Source organism: Strix uralensis, chromosome 5 (genome assembly GCF_047716275.1).
Source record: "Strix uralensis isolate ZFMK-TIS-50842 chromosome 5, bStrUra1, whole genome shotgun sequence".
In the NCBI taxonomy this organism is placed as follows: domain Eukaryota; kingdom Metazoa; phylum Chordata; class Aves; order Strigiformes; family Strigidae; genus Strix; species Strix uralensis.
The window spans coordinates 4,950,788-4,972,425 of record NC_133976.1 but is presented as its reverse complement, the minus strand read 5'-3'; the positions used below and the strand labels follow the sequence as shown (position 1 = coordinate 4,972,425).

At 43.4% G+C, this 21,638-nt stretch overlaps 1 protein-coding gene across 1 annotated transcript in view; it reads left to right on the top strand.

Moving 5' to 3' along the window:
• Positions 1-465: 465 nt before the first annotated feature.
• ITIH5 (inter-alpha-trypsin inhibitor heavy chain 5) overlaps positions 466-21,638 on the top strand; it is a 49,596-nt gene continuing 28,423 nt past the window's right edge. The window contains exons 1-7 of the mRNA XM_074869718.1: positions 466-651; positions 4,782-4,826; positions 8,776-8,939; positions 10,158-10,265; positions 12,250-12,500; positions 20,547-20,716; positions 21,286-21,402. Of these exons, the coding sequence (XP_074725819.1) occupies positions 532-651; positions 4,782-4,826; positions 8,776-8,939; positions 10,158-10,265; positions 12,250-12,500; positions 20,547-20,716; positions 21,286-21,402 (975 nt within the window). The 5' untranslated portion in view covers positions 466-531. The remainder of the gene's footprint in view (positions 652-4,781; positions 4,827-8,775; positions 8,940-10,157; positions 10,266-12,249; positions 12,501-20,546; positions 20,717-21,285; positions 21,403-21,638) is intronic.

Sequence of the window (21,638 nt, the reverse complement as noted above, 5' to 3'; positions counted from 1 at the left end):
CTGGCACTGGGCACCAGCCCCTCAGGCAGGTGCTGTGTGATGGTGGCCATCTTAGGCCCTGCCTCAGCACCCAGCCAGGTGGAGGAAATGTCCCCTCAACCTTCCCCCCAGCTGAGGGCCACCACGGGGCTGGGGTACTGCTGGTGCCAAAATGACAGGCAGCAGCACCTCAGGGACCCCCAGTGCCACCCCTCTCTGATGCCTGAGGCGAGATGGGAGCTGAGGCTGAGGGTGGCATGGAGAGGGGCATGGCGGTGGCTCCTGGCCGGTGGTCCATGGGACTCCCGGCTGAGGGGAGTAGCTGGAAGATGGAAACCCTGCAAGGATCCCCCGCAGCCCCGGGCAGCACGGGAAGCCGCCCTGAGTGGAAAAGGGGCCGGTCCCGAGCTGGGAAGGAGGAGAAGAGGGTGGGTCGTCTCGCCTCCTGTCAGCCTCCTCGCAGCCCGTCTGGCAGCACAGGCAGGAGCTGCAGGCAGCGGGGCTTTCCTCTCACCTGCGGGCAGGCAGCCCCGGCCTGCGCTCCCCTCCACCATGATCCTTTGGCTGTGGTTCTGCTGGGGCTTCTCCACCTCAGCGGGGCAGCCCGACTCAGAGCTGATGGCGAGGTACCTGGAAGAGAAGCTGATGGCAGACGACAGCATCATGGAGCAAGTAGGTTTTGAGGCGGTTGTCGTTCGGGTGGCTGGGGCTGGCTTGTCCCCTCTTAACTGTCAGTATCAACACACAGGGCAGTTTGCTAAAACTGCATTTATTGCACCCGTCCTTGTGGCATGCCCATGGCTGTGGCTCAGCACCATGGGAGGCTGCTACTAACGAGCAAGGCAGTTGTTGGAGGTGCTAGACCAGGCGAGCACCGGCACCCTCCCATGATGGGTGCTACTGCCAGGGGATGGGTTCAAATCTGACATCCTCATAGCTGTGCTAACAAGGCGTTTCAAAGGGACAAGAGAGTTAACACAGTGTCCTGGCTGCACGCCAGTCTGAGTAATTCAGAGTATTTCAGGCTTGGAGGAAAGTTTTTCTGCCTATGGTCTCAGTCTTACCGTACGTGATTTTTAACTCATGCTGGATGAAATGAACCACGAGTTTCAGTTTGTAAAATGCTTCTTGACCAGGAGAGAAAAAAAAAAAATATTCTGCAAGTGAGGACTGTTATGTTGTGTCACTGTGTGCCTTAGATTTTCTGGGGAAGCAGGGCTGAAAGGACAGTGAACTTTTTGCAAGTTAGCAAGAGAGTTTGGGTGGTGGTTTGGGAGGCTGTGATTTAAAATGCTGAGCTTCAGATCTGTGCTCACATCCTTTAGGTCCATGCTATCATGTATGACTTTGGGTCGCTTAGGGCATCAACCAGTTGTCTAAATTTGATCAGATCTGGGAGGCTTTGTCATATCTGAAACACCTATGTGGGACTGGCAGATAAAATACAGGACCTATGGAAGACTTGTGTCTTGCTGGAGGCCGGGTGGGATCCCCTAGCATGACTAAAATGTCAGTGAATGCCTGTATTTGGCATCTTCTGCCATACAGTAAGTGGGAAGAATGAGATTCTTCATATGTCTGTACCCATCTCAGAGTTGGTCATTGAATCGCTCATCCTACCTAGAATGGGAAGAATCTCTCTCCAGAAGTCCCCATGTCTCTCCACTATGAGGACCTCAACAACTTTGTTGTTGATCTTGATTACTGTAAACACATATTCCTTGTTGGAGAATTCAGCCACAAACCAACATTGTCTTGTAGACCCACCTGTCCAAGAGGCAGAGAATATCTCCACCGCTATCTTGCCAGTGGAGTGGTATCTGAGAACACTCACTTATCTGCTTTAGGGGGAAAATCAGTTGCAAAGCTCAAGCAACTGGCTCACAGTGCTGAAATAATCTGGCTGATCTTGCTTGAGGCAATGAGGGTGTTTTCACAGGAGCTGTGTTGCCAGCAGAACAGTGACAGCAATAACTTCCAACAAAAAAGCAGTGATGTATAAATAGAGGTGGTGGACCTAGTCCCCTGGGACAGCCAGATCTAGAAGAGGACATCTGTGTGTCTTCACTGAAGACATGAGCCAGGTTTAGAACAGGCAGGTGCTTGCCTAGATCAAGATTCTAAACTATAAACAAATCTCTAACAGATTCAGGAAAGTGTAAAGGGCTGCGTTTAACTGTACCATCCTGGGAGGATCTTCCTACACAAAGGCAAGTACAGACACAGGTCTTTGGAGGATAGTGGTATTTGCAATGAGTGTGGATTACTTGTTGACTTATCCAATGGTCCTACTCTGCTAAGGTAGTTGACAAGGTTGCTAGTTATTACTGTTGCACTAGAGGTAGTTCTTCTCGACAACTCTTCACAGGTAGTTGGGTTGTTACTGCCCAGCTTATTCTCTGTATACCATACTAACACTAGCAGGCAGAAACAGGTATGGGGTCACTACTAGCAATTATTGGGCTTTAATGAGTGCTTTGGAAGGCTTTACAGCTAAAGGTTGATAGTAACTTTGAAATTATTCCATTAGATGATGCTAGTGAAGCTGCCTGATTCAAAACAGTCGATGGACTAGTCGGTATCATAAATCCTGCAGCAGTGTTTTCGCAGTACTCATGAAGTCCTAGCAGACAGAATACTGTTATCTGGTGATCCTTAGCTACACACCATTGTCTACTGGTTATCCTCAATACTTTAGAAGGTAGCTTTTGAAGGACCCAAGTCATACAAAGCTTTCTTATGCAAATACGCAAGCAAACAAAATGGGTGTGTGGTGGGGAAAGATAAAACCAGTAACCAAATTTCCAGTTTCACCAACTAGTCAGTAAAAACCTTTGTGACCATTCCATACAGGACGACAGGTGGATTTGTTCCAAAAGATAATTCTTTGGTAAAAAACGTACTGAGGACCACTGATCTCTCATTCCTGCCATTGCTAGAAGCAGGACCAATTTCACAGACAGTTGTCTGGCGTGTTCTGAAGAACTTACAGTGATGGAGACTCTGCAGCCTCTCACAGCAGGCTCCTGAGGTCCTTTACTTGCCTGAGATAACAGACCCAGATAGAAATTTTCTTCAAAAATTTAAACTGCAGAGAATTTCCCCTCCCCTCCCCTCCCCTCCCCTCCCCTCCCCTCCCCTCCCCTCCCCTCCCCTCCCCTCCCCTCCCCTCCCCTCCCCTCCCCTCCCCTCCCCTCCCCTCCCCTCCCCTCCCCTCTCCTCTCCTCTCCTCTCCTCTCCTCTCCTCTCCTCTCCTCTCCTCTCCTCTCCTCTCCTCTCCTCTCCTCTCCTCTCCTCTCCTCTCCTCTCCTCTCCTCTCCTCTCCTCTCCTCTCCTCTCCTCTCCTCTCCTCTCCTCTCCTCTCCTCTCCTCTCCTCTCCTCTCCTCTCCTCTCCTCTCCTCTCCTCTCCTCTCCTCTCCTCTCCTCTCCTCTCTTCCCCTCTCTTCCCCTCTCCTCCCCTCTCCTCCCCTCTCCCCTCTCCCCTCTCTCTCTCCTCTCCGTTGAGAATTTCCCAAGGGAGCTGTTTTTCCTTGGTTCTAATTTTACAAGATGTTGGCTAAAATAGTGCAGAAGGAAATAATAAAGACTCTAGCAGAGGAGACTTTAATTTCTCCATTGGGCTTTCCTGAGCTTTTCAATGCATGATATAAACAGACATAAAATAATTTCTTTGGCAAGGACTGCTGTTATTCCAGTGTAAATCAACAGAAAGGGCAAATCAGGTAAAAAAATATCATTGCATTCCTCTGCTCTCTGGAGTTTCACCGACATTTTAAGAAGTCACTTGGCTTACCTCATTGACAAGAGACTTGTACTCTGTTTTGGGGAGGGATTTGATTTGGACATGTTGCTAAACTGAGACTTGCACCATGTGTAGGGAAGAAGTCAGAGGAGTTGTTGTTGTGAAGGGCGATCCAATGAGTATGATTGCATTGTCATAGGTGAAACACTTCGTTTCATAATATAATCTGTGGCTGAGTTTAAATATCTTTATTCCCTTTTTGCACGACCAGTGCTTTTCTGTCACTGTGCAAAATCTACAGCACCTGTGGAGAATTTTTAGGCAACAGATCTGCTGTTGAGGTAATATCAATAAAGCTGATACCGTAACATTAATTTACACAAGTCCTCCCCTGGAGCAGGTCCAGACGTGCAGCAGAATGGGGTTATGCCTGCTAAGCCCCACCACATGGTGTTAGGTTTTAACCTGGTCGCTGCTCAAGCTCAAAGCAGCCACACTTGTGCTGAGCTGAGGACAGTCTCTGGTGACTGGGCTTGTCGTGCCCTCAGCCCTCTCCCTGCCCACTGTCTGTAACCCACCATGTGTGCTGAGTGCTCTTGCACAGATGAAAACCACAGCTGGGCTGGGGAATGGGCTTTGGCTTTTACTTACCTGAGGATGTAGATGGGCCATGCGTGGCATTTGATGAGCGTTGTGGACCATTTAGCAGCCCTTCTCATCATGTGCCGTACACCATGCAATGGGGCAAGGACAGTGACACCTAGAAGCTATAAGGGAATACACTTCCAGGCCCAAGACATAGCGTCCAGGGCTAGGGCTAAAGGCTGAGGTTCCTGTCTTCATATAGAGCGTCTCTTGACAAATAACATTTGTAAAACACACAGTACCTCCTTGCCTGCGAGAGCCGCATTCCACTGCTGAGCTTTGATCAACGAGTCTGTTAATATAGAAGAGATTCAGGTTTTAATTTTAACCAGAGGAACATGTATCTGGATTTAAACAAGTAATGCGTCTTCTGTAAGTTGACTAGGCTCCATTAATTCCCTTAACTCTTTGCAGGTTGCACGCCGTGTTCCAAGACAGGCCAAATTTTTGCAGAGGCTGGTATGTATCACACTGTGTCTTTACTTCACCTCATGGGAATTACGCTTGTTCTATGTATATATGTGTGTGCACACCCCTGTGCCCAGGAGTGAACAATGTCAGTGGGTGATGGTAGAGTGAGATTCTAGGTAAAAAAAACCTTCATTTTGATCAATGCAACAGGTATGGGTTCTTCTAATACTTCCCAATCCATCTTCTCGACCCCAGATTTGGAGAGAGAATATCCAGTGTTACAAACCTTAACCATGTAGTGAACATAGGCTTGATGAAATCTCATTGAATTTGAAGAGAAAGGGAGAGTTTGCTTTGAAATTTGAAGATCTCTGTTTTTCTCTGTCTGAAATTTCTGGAAGAAAGGAATAAAACAAGGAAGCCAATATTCTTTCAGCATGGGAACCTAAGCTTTAGGTGTACAGCAAATCTGTGAGATCTGGCTATATTGCTGCACTGAATGCTGCACATCTTAGGTCAAAACTTTGGCTAAAGAGGCCACCAGAGAAATTGCTGTTCACGGCCAGTTATTTTTCTGGGTTTTCTGAGGGATGGGGACTTCCCAGTTGAGAACTGGAGGAACTCATTTCACACACTGAGCAGCCATCGTGTTAATAACTTCTGGTCCCTTTGATCGTTGACAGATTTGAATCAGCAGCTTAGAGGAGTGCAACTCTCAGTCTTATTGCCAGTTTATTGCTTCTAATCTGAGATACGGTCAATTTGTTTTGATGAAAGCAACTGATAAAGGTAAAAACATGGAACGTATTTATGTTCAGCTCTCTTCTGTCTTTCCAAACATTTGATGTAAACAAGCATAAAATCATTTGTTTGGCAAGAAAATTTCAGCTTCCAGGACACCTTCATTAAAGCATCCAGCCAACCTGCCTCATAGCAGTGTGTTAATCTGCCCCTTTGGTGTTTCCTAGCTTTATTTTTAATAGGGATAATAAGTCACAGTAATAATAATATTAAACAAATGGTTTGTTTTGTTTTTTCCTTTGTGCTGCCTCTCATCTTCTGAAGGCCTTAATAAAAAGCGGAGAAAACAAACAGGCATTTGCGCAGCTGTAAGTCAGAGCATCAGGCACTGATGGATTGTGCAAGAGCTCCAGGGAACACGCAAGAATCGCAAACTGGAACTTGGGCTGCCCGCCAAGCCTGACCTAGCAACCTGTTTGGAAACTGTCTCTGCCTTCACTGTTTATATTTTTGAATATAAGGAATGGCAGACCCCTTCCAGGGATGGGAAGATGAATTGGTTCTTTCATCCTCAGTTGTATGTGATGCCCTTATTCAGTGTTTGCTTTCTCCAACATCAACTCCTAACAACCAGGAAGAGGGAGAGGAGTTGAATGCCTTTTTTTCATTTGTTTTTGCTGTTCCTCATGCTGTGAGGATGTCAGAGCTGCAGCGTGTTCAGTGGGATAGAGAGATATGACAGAGATCAGTTGAAGCCATCAAATAGTGGATTCAGCAAAAAACCCTAAGTGATATGGTTCTTCATATAAAATATTAAGCTGTGGAACCCCTTGCTGTGAGATGTTGTGGATGTTAAAGGTTTACATGGATTCAAAAAGCAGCTGTGTAAAGTCATAGAAGAAAAATCTACAGAGGTTTACTAAGCACAAAAAACCCACCCTCAGCTCAGGGATTCCTTCAGCCACAAATTACTAAAAACTCAGAGAATATTTCTGGGTAGTATCAGTGCATGTTGGACAGGTTGGACTGATTTTACACTCTTCTCTAAGCATGTACTATTGGTCTCTACCAGTGATAGGCTACAGGGTTAGAATTGATTTTGTTCTCACCCAGTACAACCATTCTTATATTCTTGTCATAACAAGGGCAAGTCCATGTCCTCTGTCATGTTCTGAAGACTTTCTGGCTTCAGATGAATCCATCACTGCACTCACAGTGTTAGACTCAGTGTCAGATCTGTCACTGCAGAACCACTTGTATCTCAAGTGAAAGTCAAAGGGCTTGATCCTCTTTTGCTGTTGAGCTGTCAACTGTGTTTGAGCCCACAGCTTATGATGAAATGCAGAACGTGGGAGTGGGTGCAGGAGATCTGGAGCCGAATAATTTGCCGTATTTTCAGATTCTTTATTTTACTTCTGTTATTAAATCCTCTGTATCTCTTGCTATGCCACAGGCAATTAGTGGTATGGAAGACTGAATGAAACATCAGCTCATTATATCTGGAAACATTCCTACAACACTACTTCCTATCAAAACTCCTCATCCTCTCCACCTTCAGGATAATGAGACTGGAAAGCCATGCCTATGTATCAGGGAAGGTCTTAAGAATAACAGGATCTAGTTCTAATCAATAGCGACTGAGTAAAAGCCACTGGTAGCCTAAGGGGGGGACATGAGATTTGAACAGATGTGTTCTGGTCTAGATCCATTGCACTGAGCTGTTTGAAATCAGTGAGAAGAATCACACCCTAGAAGTACTAATTTCTTGTCATTGTGCTCCATGTGAGCTGAGCCTGTGCTAAGCAGGATGTACAGAGCACATCACACGTTCTCCAGCTGTTAAAGAGATCTATCATGATTAGGTTCATTTGAGACACGTTTACCAGAGTCTTTCAAAGACTCAAAAGTGTAGGCAGGTGGGGCTTTATTCCAAGTCTGTTGACAGTTTTGTGTTTGTTTCCAGTGGATTTTCATTCTTCCATTTGCCTGGAATTCACTAGCCCAGCAGCTTGGTTAGATGCTCAGTTATTACTGCTTCTGATGCTGTCAGCTACTGCAGAAATGTTCCTGTTTCATACTTGCTCATACAAACTCTTGCTCCCTTTCTTAAGCAATTTGTCAAAATTATTTTTGTTTGGAAAAAAAATAATCCTGGAAGTGCAACTGAAGAACATGTTCATGTCTTCACAAGTCTTCTGTGACTGTGACTTTTTATCAACCTCAATAGGAAGAGTCTCGGTGTATTTGGCTTAGTGAAATTGCTCTGTATTTGCAGTGTAATTTACTCCTTAGCTTCCTTTTGCTTTTGAGGGTTCAGTCTTTGCTTAAGGCAACATACAGAACTTTTTTCACATGGGCTGCTTATAGTTAAATATACTTCTTCCAGGAAGAAAACTGTTCAGCTCCATGGAGACGTTGCTGTCAAAAAACACATTAGACTGGAGAAATGCTCCAACCCAGGACTATGCACAAAAACACATTCCCAAGAAGCAGAAATTGGCTTTCAGCTTCCATTGCTACATCGTGTGTCATTTCTTGTAGTCTCTGCTCCTTCTCTGCTGGAAAGAATCCAGTGTGGGCTAAAAAGAATATTTTACTTGAGATGTCACGGTGTCAGTGTTTCTTATTAAATCTCTTCCATCCATCGCCTGAGACTTCCAGGATGGATTCTCAGCATTTTTTCTGTTTACATAACTTACAGATCTGACTGTATGAATTTGAAGGTGCTGCTTCAAACACAGGGATTTCAGTCTTTCAAGAGGTCTTACATCTATCTGCTCTTGTGCACAGTCCATGGGGAGCTCCTCTGACATCAGTTCTGGACCGTATGGAGACATATTTTGGGCTTCTCTTCCCAGACCATAAGGGACTAATCCTGATCCTCTCCAATGGTCAGAGTTGAAGGGTGCAATTTAGGATACAAGTGGATTTTGTTAGTGTGTCTCACAACATAAAGGCTGGCATAATCAAACCTCTCATCCTTCCTGGACTCTTCCCAAGCATTGGAGAATGACTGTGGCCTTTGCTCTTGTACCTGAACAAAGGCGTTGCCACGTCTCTGGTTTATCTTTTGCAGCTTACCTGAAATTTTGAGGGCAAGCCCACCTTGCTTGCCATTGACTGTTTTTCGTAGGGGAGCCTAATACTGATAGGATGGTTATCTGCTTGAGCATATTAAGTATTAAAGCCATTGAAACACTGAAGGGGTGAGTTATGTAGCTGCCAGTATTAACAGATAACCTTTTGATACCTACAGGAAACCAGGCCTCGGATGTCTGAATTCACTGTGAAATCCACAATCATTTCTCGGTATGCTTTCACCACAGTGTCTTGCACAATGGTGAACAGTGGATCTGAGGCACGTGAAGGTGTGTTTGAGATGCAGATCCCAGCTGCAGCCTTCATCTCCAACTTTACCATGTAAGTAAGTAATGCTGACAGCTGGATGGACAATGGTTCTTCCATCCACAGATAGGTCTTTGAGATTTCAAAAGCTAGCTAGACTGCAGTAGGGCTCTATCACAAGGTCTTTTTCCGTTTCTGTGGGAAAAATAAAAGCAGACACATGCTATACTACATCCAAGACTGGTCATGGCCCCAAAGCACTGAGCAAGTCCTTGGATGACAGGATGCTAAGGTTCAAGCCCTCAGTGTACTTGGGGAAGAAAATTATTCTATTTCCCATCTGAGTGTCTTTTAACAACTTCCTTCTCCTTGTCGCTCTTTGATTTGGATGAAAAAGTCTCTCCTATCCCTCAGAAACCTTTCCAACTACAGTTTCAGCAACACTGGTACAACAGTTATCTTGCCTAACTGACTGTGGTGCCTAAAAAGCTCCTTGTTGTTCCAGGTTCTCCAATGGAGGAGGAGAGTCAACTGCAGCTAACAGATAGGTGGACTTGCTGCTGGAGGTGCTAGTCATTCTGTGTATAACAGCAAGCAGAGGGCAACTAAGCTCGTGCTGAAATGGGTCAATAAGGAATAAATCAAGGTCTTGGTTTCAAAAACATGTTTGGTTTGGTCATGCTCATATCCCCCCTGTGGGTAGATATTGGGGCCACAACTTTGGACCTAACCATAGCAGATAGGTGACCAGCTCTTTTAGAAAGACTTCCATTTGGGCTGAATAGGAGGAAAAAAGTCTTTTGCCATTGGCAGCCAAAATGTATGTTAAGGACTGTTTCCGTATGGAATCCATGGCCCTGTAACTCATCCCCAGCAAGAAGCATTTTCGTTAAGGAGGCAGCTAATTGAGAGCAATCATCCTGAATATTGCCATGTGTATTGACACAGATGGTGGATCCAAGTCCAAACAAAAAAATTGCTCGTTGAGATTCTTGGCAATTGCTTTGCTTTCTCGTTTGCATCCTTATGCTTTGGAGATTACCTACTGAACTGGCATTTTAGAGAGGTAAACTCCTGGACTAAAAATGTACTCTGCTGGTATAACCAGCCAGGGAACTTCTAAGTTGGCTTCTGTCTCAGTGGCTTGAGTGGATTCTAGGACTAGAGTTACACCAGCAGCACACAGCCCATTCACATGTGCACAGTCTGTGGACCCTCCCATATCAAGCTGCACATCTGTCTCTGTCCGTGGGTGCAGCAGAGTGGTCACACTGACATCTCTGGTCTCTCCAGGAGCATCGGCAACAAGACTTATTATGGAGAGGTCACAGGGAAAGAAAAGAAACATAGCAGTGATGACAAAGCAAGGCACAAGAAACCTCCGAGCCCCATAGATGGAAGGTAAGTGTTGTGCATTTGACTGTGTTCTGGGAAGAGACATACTCTCCTCCCATCTTTATTTTGGTCTGCTTGGGCATACTCATTCATGGATTTATAGGAAGAAGCAGCTAAACAGAATGTTGTCTGCACGGCCTGGTGTCATTCCCATACTCCAAGTCATGTAAAATTGCATGTCGCCTCTTCTATCCCTGTTACACAACATTTTCACTTCCAAGATGCTCCAGGATATACTTGAGAGGGAGAGAAATCTTGTTACTTCCTGAATAACAGGCAGGAAAATTAAGGCACACAGAAACTCAGTGAGTTACAACTTTAAGACTACAAAGTTAGTCAGTGGCAGAACCACAAGCAGCCTTCTGCAGTCATGTTTACTCACCCTGTTCTTAGTGCTTGACTGTGTTTAGTCCTCTTGGCCAAGCACTGGCAGGAAGACTCATCCCTTTAATGATCTAAAAGCCTGTATGTTCACCTGAACGCACTTCTTCAGCAGCACTCTGATTTCACAGGTGCCCAAATTCCCCCAAATAGCTCTCAGAAATATGCACCATTGGATGGAGTTTGCTGCTCTGGAAAATCCTGTACTATTCTCAGTTACTTGGGATAGTAGCACTATTCCAACGTGAACACATGATCAGGAACAGCTAAACAGACTGATTTTCAGATCAGAGAAATTATGAACTGTGGGGAGAGTGAGGTCTGACAGAGATCCGAACTCATGAGTGATATTTGGAAGGAGAATAAGGAATTTTTATTTTCTGTCTTTCATAGAAAAACTAGAGAAAATTGAATGAAATGATCAGATGTCAGATTCAAAATGGCCAAAATAAAGGTATTCTTCACATAAACCGTGTTTCTTGCCACTGGAAATCGTGCATGCTAAACTTACTGTGGGTTCAGAAAGTGACTAGATGCATTCATGGTAAGAAAAATCCATCAGGAACCTATAGCAAAGGATGCTGCCTCAGGATCCAGACACAGACTGGCAGAACATGAAAGAGTTCTGTATTTCTCTTGAAGCACTATATTTCTCTCATCATGCCCTGTTGCATCCTTTTCTGTAGGTGATCACTACCTGTCATTACATCATTCCAACTGTCCTAAAGTTTAACATTAAAAAAAAAAATCTTTTCAGATGTGTTAGAGAAATCAAAGTCTTAAATCCTTTTCAACGCTCACTGAATTGTGAGCATGCCCCAAATCTCGTATCATTGAGTTCTGAAGTTACCCCTGCATGACATTAAAAGTTTCCATTTTTCATTGTTATGTGGCTTTTTTATTTTCCATTCACAAATAGTAGTGCCTGGCATCATATCAGTGCCTGGTAGCTGGACACTACAGAGCACTGTATGGGAGGTGGAGCATATTAAATTATCTCTGTTTAACAGAAGGACAGCTGAAGCCAATAAAGGCTAAAGGTGGGAATTCATCTCACTTCAAATTGCCAACAGAAAGCTGACTGTCAGTTGTACACTGAGTGATTGATGGCACACTGTGGCCAGTCAGAATAGAAGAGTCTTTTTAGACAAGTGTCCAATGGTAGAATTGTCATAGGGGTCCTATTTCTCCCCATTGAGTATGTAGCTATAAACAGATAATATTAGGGAGGAGGAATTAATTTGTACTTTGCTTAAGATATTGCAATGAGTCCACAGTGACAAAGTCAAAAATTAAACATGGGTCTTGCAAATCCTCTGTGTAAGAAACCAAGCGGCAGCCTTTCCTCTGGCCCTGCTCCGTGTTATACATGTCTGTCATATTCCTCCATGTAAGAAGTCATCTCATCTTTTAAGACCTTTCCTCCAGTGGAAGCCTCCTGTGTGCCCAATGCTTTGTGAAGCATTATGTTTTCTTTCTTGCCGGTTTCACATATTCAATGATAGGAATTACATTTATTAGACCAACAAAATCCAGATTCATCATTCACTGGAGGAGGTGGTGTGTCATGTGTATGGGCTGTGAAGATGTCTTTGGATTTTCCTTCCAGGGAGAATGGTTATGAGACATTCAAAGCTTCTGTCTTCATTCCTCGCAAGATGCAGGCCAGGTTCCTACTGCATTATGAAGAGCTTTTGCAAAGGCGACTGGGAAAATATGAGTACACAGTCAGCATCCGGCCCCAGCAGCTGGTGGGGAGGTTACGAGTGGAGGTGAACATCCTGGAGAACTCAGGCATAGTTTCACTGGAAGTGCCTCCCCTTCGAAACAGCAAGCATAAAGGCAATGGGAAAGTTGAAGGTAAGGAGAGTTTTTATGACCCATGGTTCTGTTACTTGTTGGGCCTTAATCACTTCTCAAAAACTGGACTGGCAGTGTTGGAAGTTCTCCAAGACAATCTTGGATAATTGTGTAGACTGGTGTTTCATTCATTTTCCCTCTGCTCCAAATGAGGCATTAAACAAAACCCTGACATTGTGTTAAAGCAGCATTGTCTAAGATCAAGACTATATTAGAAACTAGAGGACACGTCTCCTGAAGACAACAAGAAAAATGAATGCTAACACCTCGTTAGGCATGAATTATTTCAGCAAATTCCAACTACGACTTTGTTTAGAAAGATACATTTTTTGCTTTCCCTTTTTAACTCTTGCTGCACTCATTGTATGACAGGTACATTCCACCCCAGAGGTGGCTGCATATGAGTGACAAGCAGGCCTCTGCAGATTGCAGGCCATCAGCAACTCCTATTTAGAGATCTCTCATTCACTGGCAGGGTAATCTCCAGGTTCATGAAAGCTGGTATAATGGCTACAATGTGAAAGGGATTTCAGGATTATAAACTTGGTGAAGTTCAGTGGTGGGAATTCAGTCTGGTCATAAAGGCTGGTGGCTTTTGTTCTGTTTTCTATAGATGACTGTATCTATGTGGTATCTGTGCATAAGCATGTGAGAACATTGAAGCTTAATGAATATAGGGCTGATCCCATTCAATTCAATAGGAATTTTTTCTTCTATTGTCTTTATGAGCTTTGAACTGGACCTTCAGGCCTTGTGCTCAGCATTTGAGCAGCCTCTTCCCTGGCTCCACATCTCCTGGGAACAGTTTATTTTAAGTAAATTGTTTTTTTCCATCCATCCATGCCAAGGCAGATAGGAAATCCTGCATTTTAGAACATGGGAAATTCCAAGATGAAAATCCATGTTTTGCCAAAGCATTAAGAGCAGTCTGAGTATCTACTCTTACCCCCAACTGTCCTCGCTCACTGTTCAGACAGTGTAAAGGTAATTTTTCTAGTATAAAATAACAGTGAGGAGCACAAGATACTGTGATTGCTACATGTTGACAAAAAACCCTCACCAAAAAAAGAGGGTGTGTCTGACCTGGAAGCAGGATGTAGTGTCCTGTGGGACTTGATCCTCAGTTACTCTGAGTGACCCAATGCCAGCAAAATCAGTGGAGCTGTTCACATTTGCTAGGTAAAGATCCTAAAGCATGTGAACTGGAGTTAAACTGCTCCCACTGATTTCATCCAAATCATAGTGAAATCAAGGCTCTCAGTGTCTTGGACTAGCTTCAGGTAATTAATCTCTCTGCTGTACATCCATGCACTGTGTGATAAGTGTGCTCTGCTCCTCATCAGGAGAGACAGGAAGCCTTTTTCACCTATTAGGCAGTATCATAGTGCGTTGTGGCATACGGTTTCCTGCAAAACATCTGGCATTGATCAAGCTTAGAGACAGACTAAGCAGAGCAGACACACTGTTGGTCTAGTGCACTATGGAAATTCCTATACGCAAATGACATACAGGGAAAACTCTCGTGACTTGCTATCCAAATGGCAATCTGAGAGCACTGATCATTCTTGGCACCGTGCTTCAGATTTCAAGCAGCTCATATAAAAACGGGCCCAAGCTCTAGGATTCCATAATCCTCCCCAGCCAGTAAAATGTATATAAAATAGATGTCCCACTGCAACATGGGTAATGCAACTGAAGCTCAGATTCCCTGTGCTTTATCCTTGCTCAGAATTCAATTACAGACCCTTTCTATCTGGAATTGCCCTATACAGTCAGTGAAATCTGTTTGTTGTGTTGAAACCACTGCCATGGAAATCACTGAAATGCCAAACACACTTTTAGGGTCCATCATGGGCAGTCAGGAGTGGGTTGTGTCTCTGCCAGATCAAGGCTTCATTGGTACTCAGATGAGTGTATAGGGTTAATTAATTCATTAGGTTTACTGAGCCTCTTTCTGGTCTAAAGCAAGACAAAATTAGGACATTACCAGCAGCCAGACCGAAAAAGAAGAAAAAAAAAAAGAATTGGCAGAGGGTCTCAGAAGGGTTTAATACAGGTTGCAGAGAAGGACAGCTTGTTTCAGATAAGAGGGATTTATTGCTTGTGACCTCTTCTGGCCGAAAAGATCAGTCATGCTCAGGGCAGACAACAGGAACTTCCTGCCTTCCTAAACAGAAATGGAAACCACAATACTCCTAGGGAGGGCAAGGCCAAGGCAAGGAGCATTTCACTTGGAAATCTACTATATTCCAGTCGGCTGTCATCTCTCAAGCTTGATCCAAAAAGCAGAAGTCATTAGATCCTCCCTGGAGAACCTTCTTGCTCACCTAAAGACCCAAGAGCACACGAGATATGCACATCCAGTGAGATCTCCAGGGAAGGCTATGGGTTTTTAAGTGAAAGACAGGTGAATTGCGAGTCTTACATTTAAAGAGTGGCTCATGGCAGACAGTCTGCAAACTGGGAGTAATCCAGGAAAAAGACAGTGTCTGGTCTCAGATTCCTGTGGCTCAAAACTCTCCAGTATCACTTGACTGCAGAGCATGATAGCAATCTAGTAAGTAACTGGCCAGCAAAGGATGCCAGACCAGATGCTGCCATACTGTGTTACTTGTGGTGCCCCAAATGAGAGGTCATGACTTAAAAAAATGACCAAATAAGGAACAGAGGCCTGCACACTGGAAAATAGTACTGCCTGACAGGCTTGATTTTGAATATGTTGTGAAAACTCTCTTCCTCAGTTTTTTATGTCTACAAAGATGTCTATAGGATCTCACTGTTAATGAAAAAATGTGAGATTTTGATAAGTATTAATAAATTACCTTGAGAGTATTGGGTGAAAAATGTGTTGTGACATCAAATCATCAGTTAAATGGCATTCTGAGTAATATGTCTGAAGTGCCACCAACCTGAAACCATTGTTGAGGATGGATGTAGCTTCACAAGTCAGTTGGTAGATACTTTTGACTCTGACTGACCTGGATAAGAAACTACATTCTTTTTCTGAGTACGGATCCTGAAGATCCAAGGTAGGATAGGCAAATTAAGTTGAAAATCAAATATGTCTGGCTTTGGAGTCATCCACAGCTCCAGATGAGCACAAACAGTGATTGATGTTCATAACTGAAATGCCAACCTGTTGTGGCAATAAATGCTCTTAGCAAAACTAATGAAAAAAATATCATTAGTTTAGATGAGCAAAAGTGGAGGAATGACTGATCTGCCTTTGTTTCGTGGACTAATCCTCTTTCATATATTTGTGGTGCTGTCTACATGCAATCCATAGAGCCAATCAATGTACCATGCAGGACACATAGTAGAAAAAACAATTTGTCTGTTTAATGGTCATTCAGGATTTACACTTTTGACTCCAGGCAAGCTGCTAGTATCCATACAGTCTGTGATGAACAAAAGAGATAAAACTTGAAGACCTATAGACAGAAGATGTCCCTTGATGAGAAAGAGTGAAGAAAACCTTTTTTTGCCATTTACAAAACAGTGCAGAAATCACAGTAGTAGGAGCAGAAGCAGTAAAGAGTCCGGTTCTGCTTGCATTTGGCTGTAGGGGCCCAAGATACAAAGACTGGACTTGTTTCCACAAATTTCCAGTGATTTATGGAAAGGAAACCTGTGCTTTTCTGTAGATAGAGGCTGTTGGAAAGTCCTGCATATATCCTCTCTGAATATGGAGCAGAGACAATGTGATGAGAGCTCTTTCCAGGATATTTCCTTTGACAGTGATGTCTGCACACACAGCTCCAACTGGGATTTGTATTTTTCTCAAAGGAAGATATTAAGTACGTGAGTTTTGGAAGGTGATCTTTTGGCACATGCAGGTGTTGTCTTCTGTCTCATACACACTCCAAAACAGGAGACATTGAGGCCAGTGATCCTAGCCTTCTCTGGTGACCTCAGAATGGAACCATTTTCTGAATGATGACCCAGCATCCTCCGGGTTGACTGTCCTCATCCTTTTCCTCCAGCACAGCGGTGTGACAACTAGTCATGGACTTGGGCAGGGAGATATTAGGCTGCTTGAGAATGACTATTTCTCTTCAAAGTCGTAGGTTTCAGAAAGGTTTTTATTTCTTATCACAGTTGTCTAGAATTTTCTGAGTGTTAGAGAATGAACTTTGCATTTGAGCTCTAATCCTGACTCTGTCAGTCTCCAAAATAATTTAGGTTTAACTGTTCATCATGTGAGGACTACAGTTTTATGTGAAAAATGCTTTTTCTTGCTCTGTTTACTTCTTTAGCTGAATTTGGTGGAAAGTTTGTCTAAAGACCCTGTTAACTACCTCAGTGTGAGCACAGACCAGCTCACATCTTTGGAGCTCATCCATGCTCTGTACCCTGCAATATCTCATAGATTTTCCTCTCTCAGTCACTTGTTTGAAAAGAACTGGGCCAATAAACAGAGGAGAGTTATTGTGATCCAGATATCAAGTGCTGCCTGAAAAACAAACCTGGGGGAAGACATAGTGACTGTATTCAGATATATAAAAGGCTGTTGCAAGGAGGAAAAGAATACTGTACTTTCTGTGTCAATAACAGAAAGAACAAGAAGTCATGGGTTTATAAGCCGGAAAGAAAAATGTAAATTAGACATTGAAGATGTCTAACGGTGAAAAAGTGAAGCTCTGGAAAGGACTGGCAAGGGCAGGTACTGAGTTTCCATTACTGGAGATCTGGAGTGTTTCCAGACCATGTCATAAAACCAAGTAGGAAGGGATTTGGTCTGGAAACATGGGATGAATTAGATAACCTGCCTTGCAGACCTGATTTCTATTTTTCTAGGGGAAAAAAAAAAAGCTTATTTTGGACCTTTTCTATCAGACTATTTTTTGGTTTTAATCTCCATCCTGGATATGGGAGAGGAGTGGCTATGAAGAAGATGGGAGAGCTTCCTCAGCTATTCTTGTCACTGACAATGGCTGTATTGAGGCAGCCTTGGAAACCTCCTGCCCAGGGGTTCCTAAAGCACTGTCTGTGTTACAGGGGATGACATTTCTCACCTCCAAAGAGTGTTTTGAGGAGTAATAGAGGAATGCATTGTTATCCACATGATCCCATCTAGAGTCCACAGCGCTTGACAAAACTGGATACATGTGATTATGCCCATTTAACAGGTGGGAAAACTGAGGCATGGAGTGGTTACCTAACTCAGCTAATTTCAGGTGGTCAGAGTCCATAGAAATGCTAGGACTGGAACTCATGCTGTTGTGGTGCACAGCATATTGTGCTCACCAATCAATGTACTTATGGCAGAGAAACACAGAAGTGAAGTCCAAAGGCCACAACCACGGATGTATCTGTGCAGTAGGTATAAGGAGAGAGCTTCTGTTCCCAGTGTGAGACTATCACTAACCCTGCTGTGATGGGGTCAGGCAGCCTAACCGACAACAATGCTTGCTTTTCAGCAGTTGAGAAGTAATGTGAAACCCTCAAATAGATAAGAAAATACGAATGAACTGTTAAGCTATTTCTATGAATTCTGGGCATTTCCCACACACTGGCAGTTAAATGGGATCTTGGAAGTAATAGAAGACAGATGGAAAATCCAGGAAGGCCAATACAAGCAAATCTGATGCCTTGTGTATTAAAAACATATTACATCTGTTGATTCATCAGATCAGAGGGCAGCTATAAAAGTAAAAACAAATCAAGATGGAGGTAAAATCTTATAGATCTATTGATTTATGACTTATCTTTGCATGGGGAAATCTGAACTGTACACAGATTTAGGAATAAATGTCAAAGCTCTGAGTAATCATTTTGTAAGCCCCCTTTAAGATCTGACACTAGTGTCCTTAAGTGACTTCAACCTATTGGCTGTGACCTCTCTTTCTGTTTCTGTCAGGATGGATGGATTGGAGTTGGCTTAGTCAGAGAAGCCACAGAGTAAATTCTTGACTTTACTGAAATTGAGTAATATGTATCATTCAAACTCCTTTGGTCAGGACTTTTGCCGATGAGTTTGTTTCACTTTGCAGGTCCTCCAAGTACAATTTATTTGTATAGAAATTTGGCCTGTGAGGAAACTCTTCCCTGCCTCAGTAGTATGGTCTTGTGACTTCTCTATTCAAATGGACTCACAGAGAGCTATAAAAGTAAAGCCAAATTGACATGGAAGTAACATCCTAGTGTGCTATGGATTTATGACTCTTACTTTCATTCCTTTGCCTAGAGGAGTCTAGATTATATGTAGCACTTTGGAGTAAATGTCACAGCTTTGGCTTACCATTTTATAAACCCACAAGAACCTTAGTCCCAGCATTTCTATGGATTTCAACCTGTGGGAAGTCAGGTGAGTTAGGCAACCACTTCATGCCTCTGTTTTCCCACTTGTTAAATGGACACAATCACACGTATCTGAGTTTGTAAATCACTGTGGCGTCTGGATTTGAGGTGGATTGTGTTCAATGTTGCATAGAGATGTCACGCTGCATTCCTCTAATGATGCTCAAAGGATTTTACAGAGGTGGAGAAGTGCCACTCCTTGTTATATAGACAGTGTTACAGGAAGCTCTGAAGAGGAGCTTTCCAAGACAACCTGCACCTTGTCACGGTGATCAGTATTGTTAATGGGGTATAGCACATAATCAGAATAATCCTAAAGCAAATGTCTGTGTCTGGCCAGATGTATCACACCCTAATCTCCCCTGACACTCTTGACCTGATCTCCATTGAGCACAGAAATTTTCTAGGAGACATAGGTACTTGCATTGTGAACACCTAAACAGGAACTGAATCTCACCTATCTTTTCTTTTCCTTGCCATACCACAGAATTCTTGGGCTTTGGCAAGGATTTGAGACCCCCACCCCACAGTATAATTAAGCAGCTCATTCCCACCAATTTTAATCAGCACATGAGCAGATATAATAGAACTTCTGTGCCTCAGAGGAGTGTTGGAATAATCACTGTGAGAGTTGAAGCACCCAAGAAGGACATCACTTGAGAATCTATTTTGGTATTTTCAATAGATAGTTAGGATAAGGGGGAAAGCTCCCAAAATCTGGGGAGGTTCAAGGCCAAATCTGAACTTTACTCAGTCTCATGTCAGGGTTCTTGCAGAGTTCAGAGGGAATGAAGAGTTGGCACACCAAAAGAGAGTAAGGTGCGATTTTGGTCACACAGAGAGACAACAAGAAATCTCCATATTCCTCAACTTTAGAAAATGAACACAGCTAACAAGACAAGCGGAGGTTCCTTCAGGGTGACTCAGACCTAAATTATTGTCTCTCTCTGAGATGCCCTCGGAAAGGCACATCTCTCTTCATTGACTCAGGAATGGCTGTAGGAGATTAGGGTGAGTTACATCTCAGGGGTGCAGTCTGCATGACTGCACTAGCAAGTGTTGGATTTTGTCTCAATCAGTAAGACTGAAATTGCAGTGACTATCCTGACAACTCTTTGCTGAACATAAAGGCAGCTAAGATGACTTGTTCAGATGTAGACGTTACACATAAGACGCTTGTCAGATCAAGCCATCCATTAGTCAGATCAATCCCACCTCACATGCCTACAGTGCATCTGAACAAGTCACCTCAAGAACTCTTATAATCAATAGGGAGAAATCTGCAGTATGATTCATCTAATCCTACAGGAAATGTTTAAACAGGCCAAATGAATCATACTTGCATTGACTGGCAGGATCTTAGGTATAGGATCTGCATTCTAGATGTCTAGAGTTGGCTGGAATGAATACCACATACATGTCTGAAGTTGTGCATTCATTATTTACAGAAAGCAGTTAACAGTCATACAGAGAGTATCTGGCTTTTGAGTTCAGTGACCCCCAAACAGAAGTGAGCACAGGAATTTTTCCTAAACATTTATATCCCTGATAGCATTGCAATGTTGGATTCAGTTTAGAATTAGAGGGGTTCTTAAATTCTTATTTTGTCACTGGTGAGCGGAATATTTAATCCCAGTATGTAACTATGCTAGTTGACCTGACTCCATGGTAATACTGTGTGTGCTGTGCTTAGACATCTGTGAGACAATGGGAAAAACATGTAATACTGTGGTTTTATCTTAACAGGTGATGTTTCTCCTCCTCCTTCTACTGTAGTTGGACATACTAAAACCTTAGCTAAAGTTACATTCAATCCCAGTGTTGTCGAGCAAACCAGGATTGCCCGAAATGGCATTTTGGGAGACTTCATAATTAGATACGATGTCAACAGGGAGCTGAGTGTTGGGGACATTCAGGTACTGTACATATGACTCATCTTTTCTGTTTTATTAACTATAACTAAAATGGTTCAATTGTCTTGCGTGCTCCAAATGTCCTAGAAAATGTTTTCCAAGTGAAGGCTACTTCTCCATCTTGTAAGAACTATCCAAAATAAAACCAGTCAGTTGGCAGCCACAAGATGAACTTAAAAACCACAGGTGCCTACTTCATTGAGTTTCTCTTTTGCATCTGCTTTTCAGTTTCTCAATATACTGGCTGTACATATCTGGATATAAGGCCACTTCCCCAAATGCATGTTGTGGTTCTGATCCCTGGGTACATACGTTATATCCTTACTGCATTTGGAAGGAAACCCCAATGTCCATCATGGAAGGAGATGTGAAGAGCTCCAGCAGGCTCCCCCTGTCTAGATAAACAGGGGACTGGGATTAAGAGGGATACCAAGGAGCGCTCATACCGTCCAATATAGACACAGACATTGAAAGCAGGATCAGGTGTGCCCAACCAAATATCCTATAATGATGTGTGTGGAATATTGCATCATGATCTGCCTTTGATTCCTGACTTCCTTGCTCTTCCACAGATTCTTAATGGGTATTTCGTGCACTACTTCGCCCCCACAGATCTTCCTCCGTTGCCAAAGAACGTTGTATTTGTGCTTGACAGCAGTGCTTCCATGGTGGGAACAAAACTGAAACAGGTGAGGTCGCTGCATTTATTATAGACTGGTTGGCTGTAAGGTTGCAGAGAGCTTGATTCAGGCTTCGTCTCACCAGATGGGTTCTTCTGCAAAATGTTTTCTATGTCTGAGGTGAGAGGTGGCTCTGGAGACACCTCAAGGTGAGATGATTTAACTGCAATGAGAAATTATCATGTTAATGGGAGTGCAATGGGAACAAGAAGAGCATAGGACTTCATCCCTCTCTAAAAAAGGTC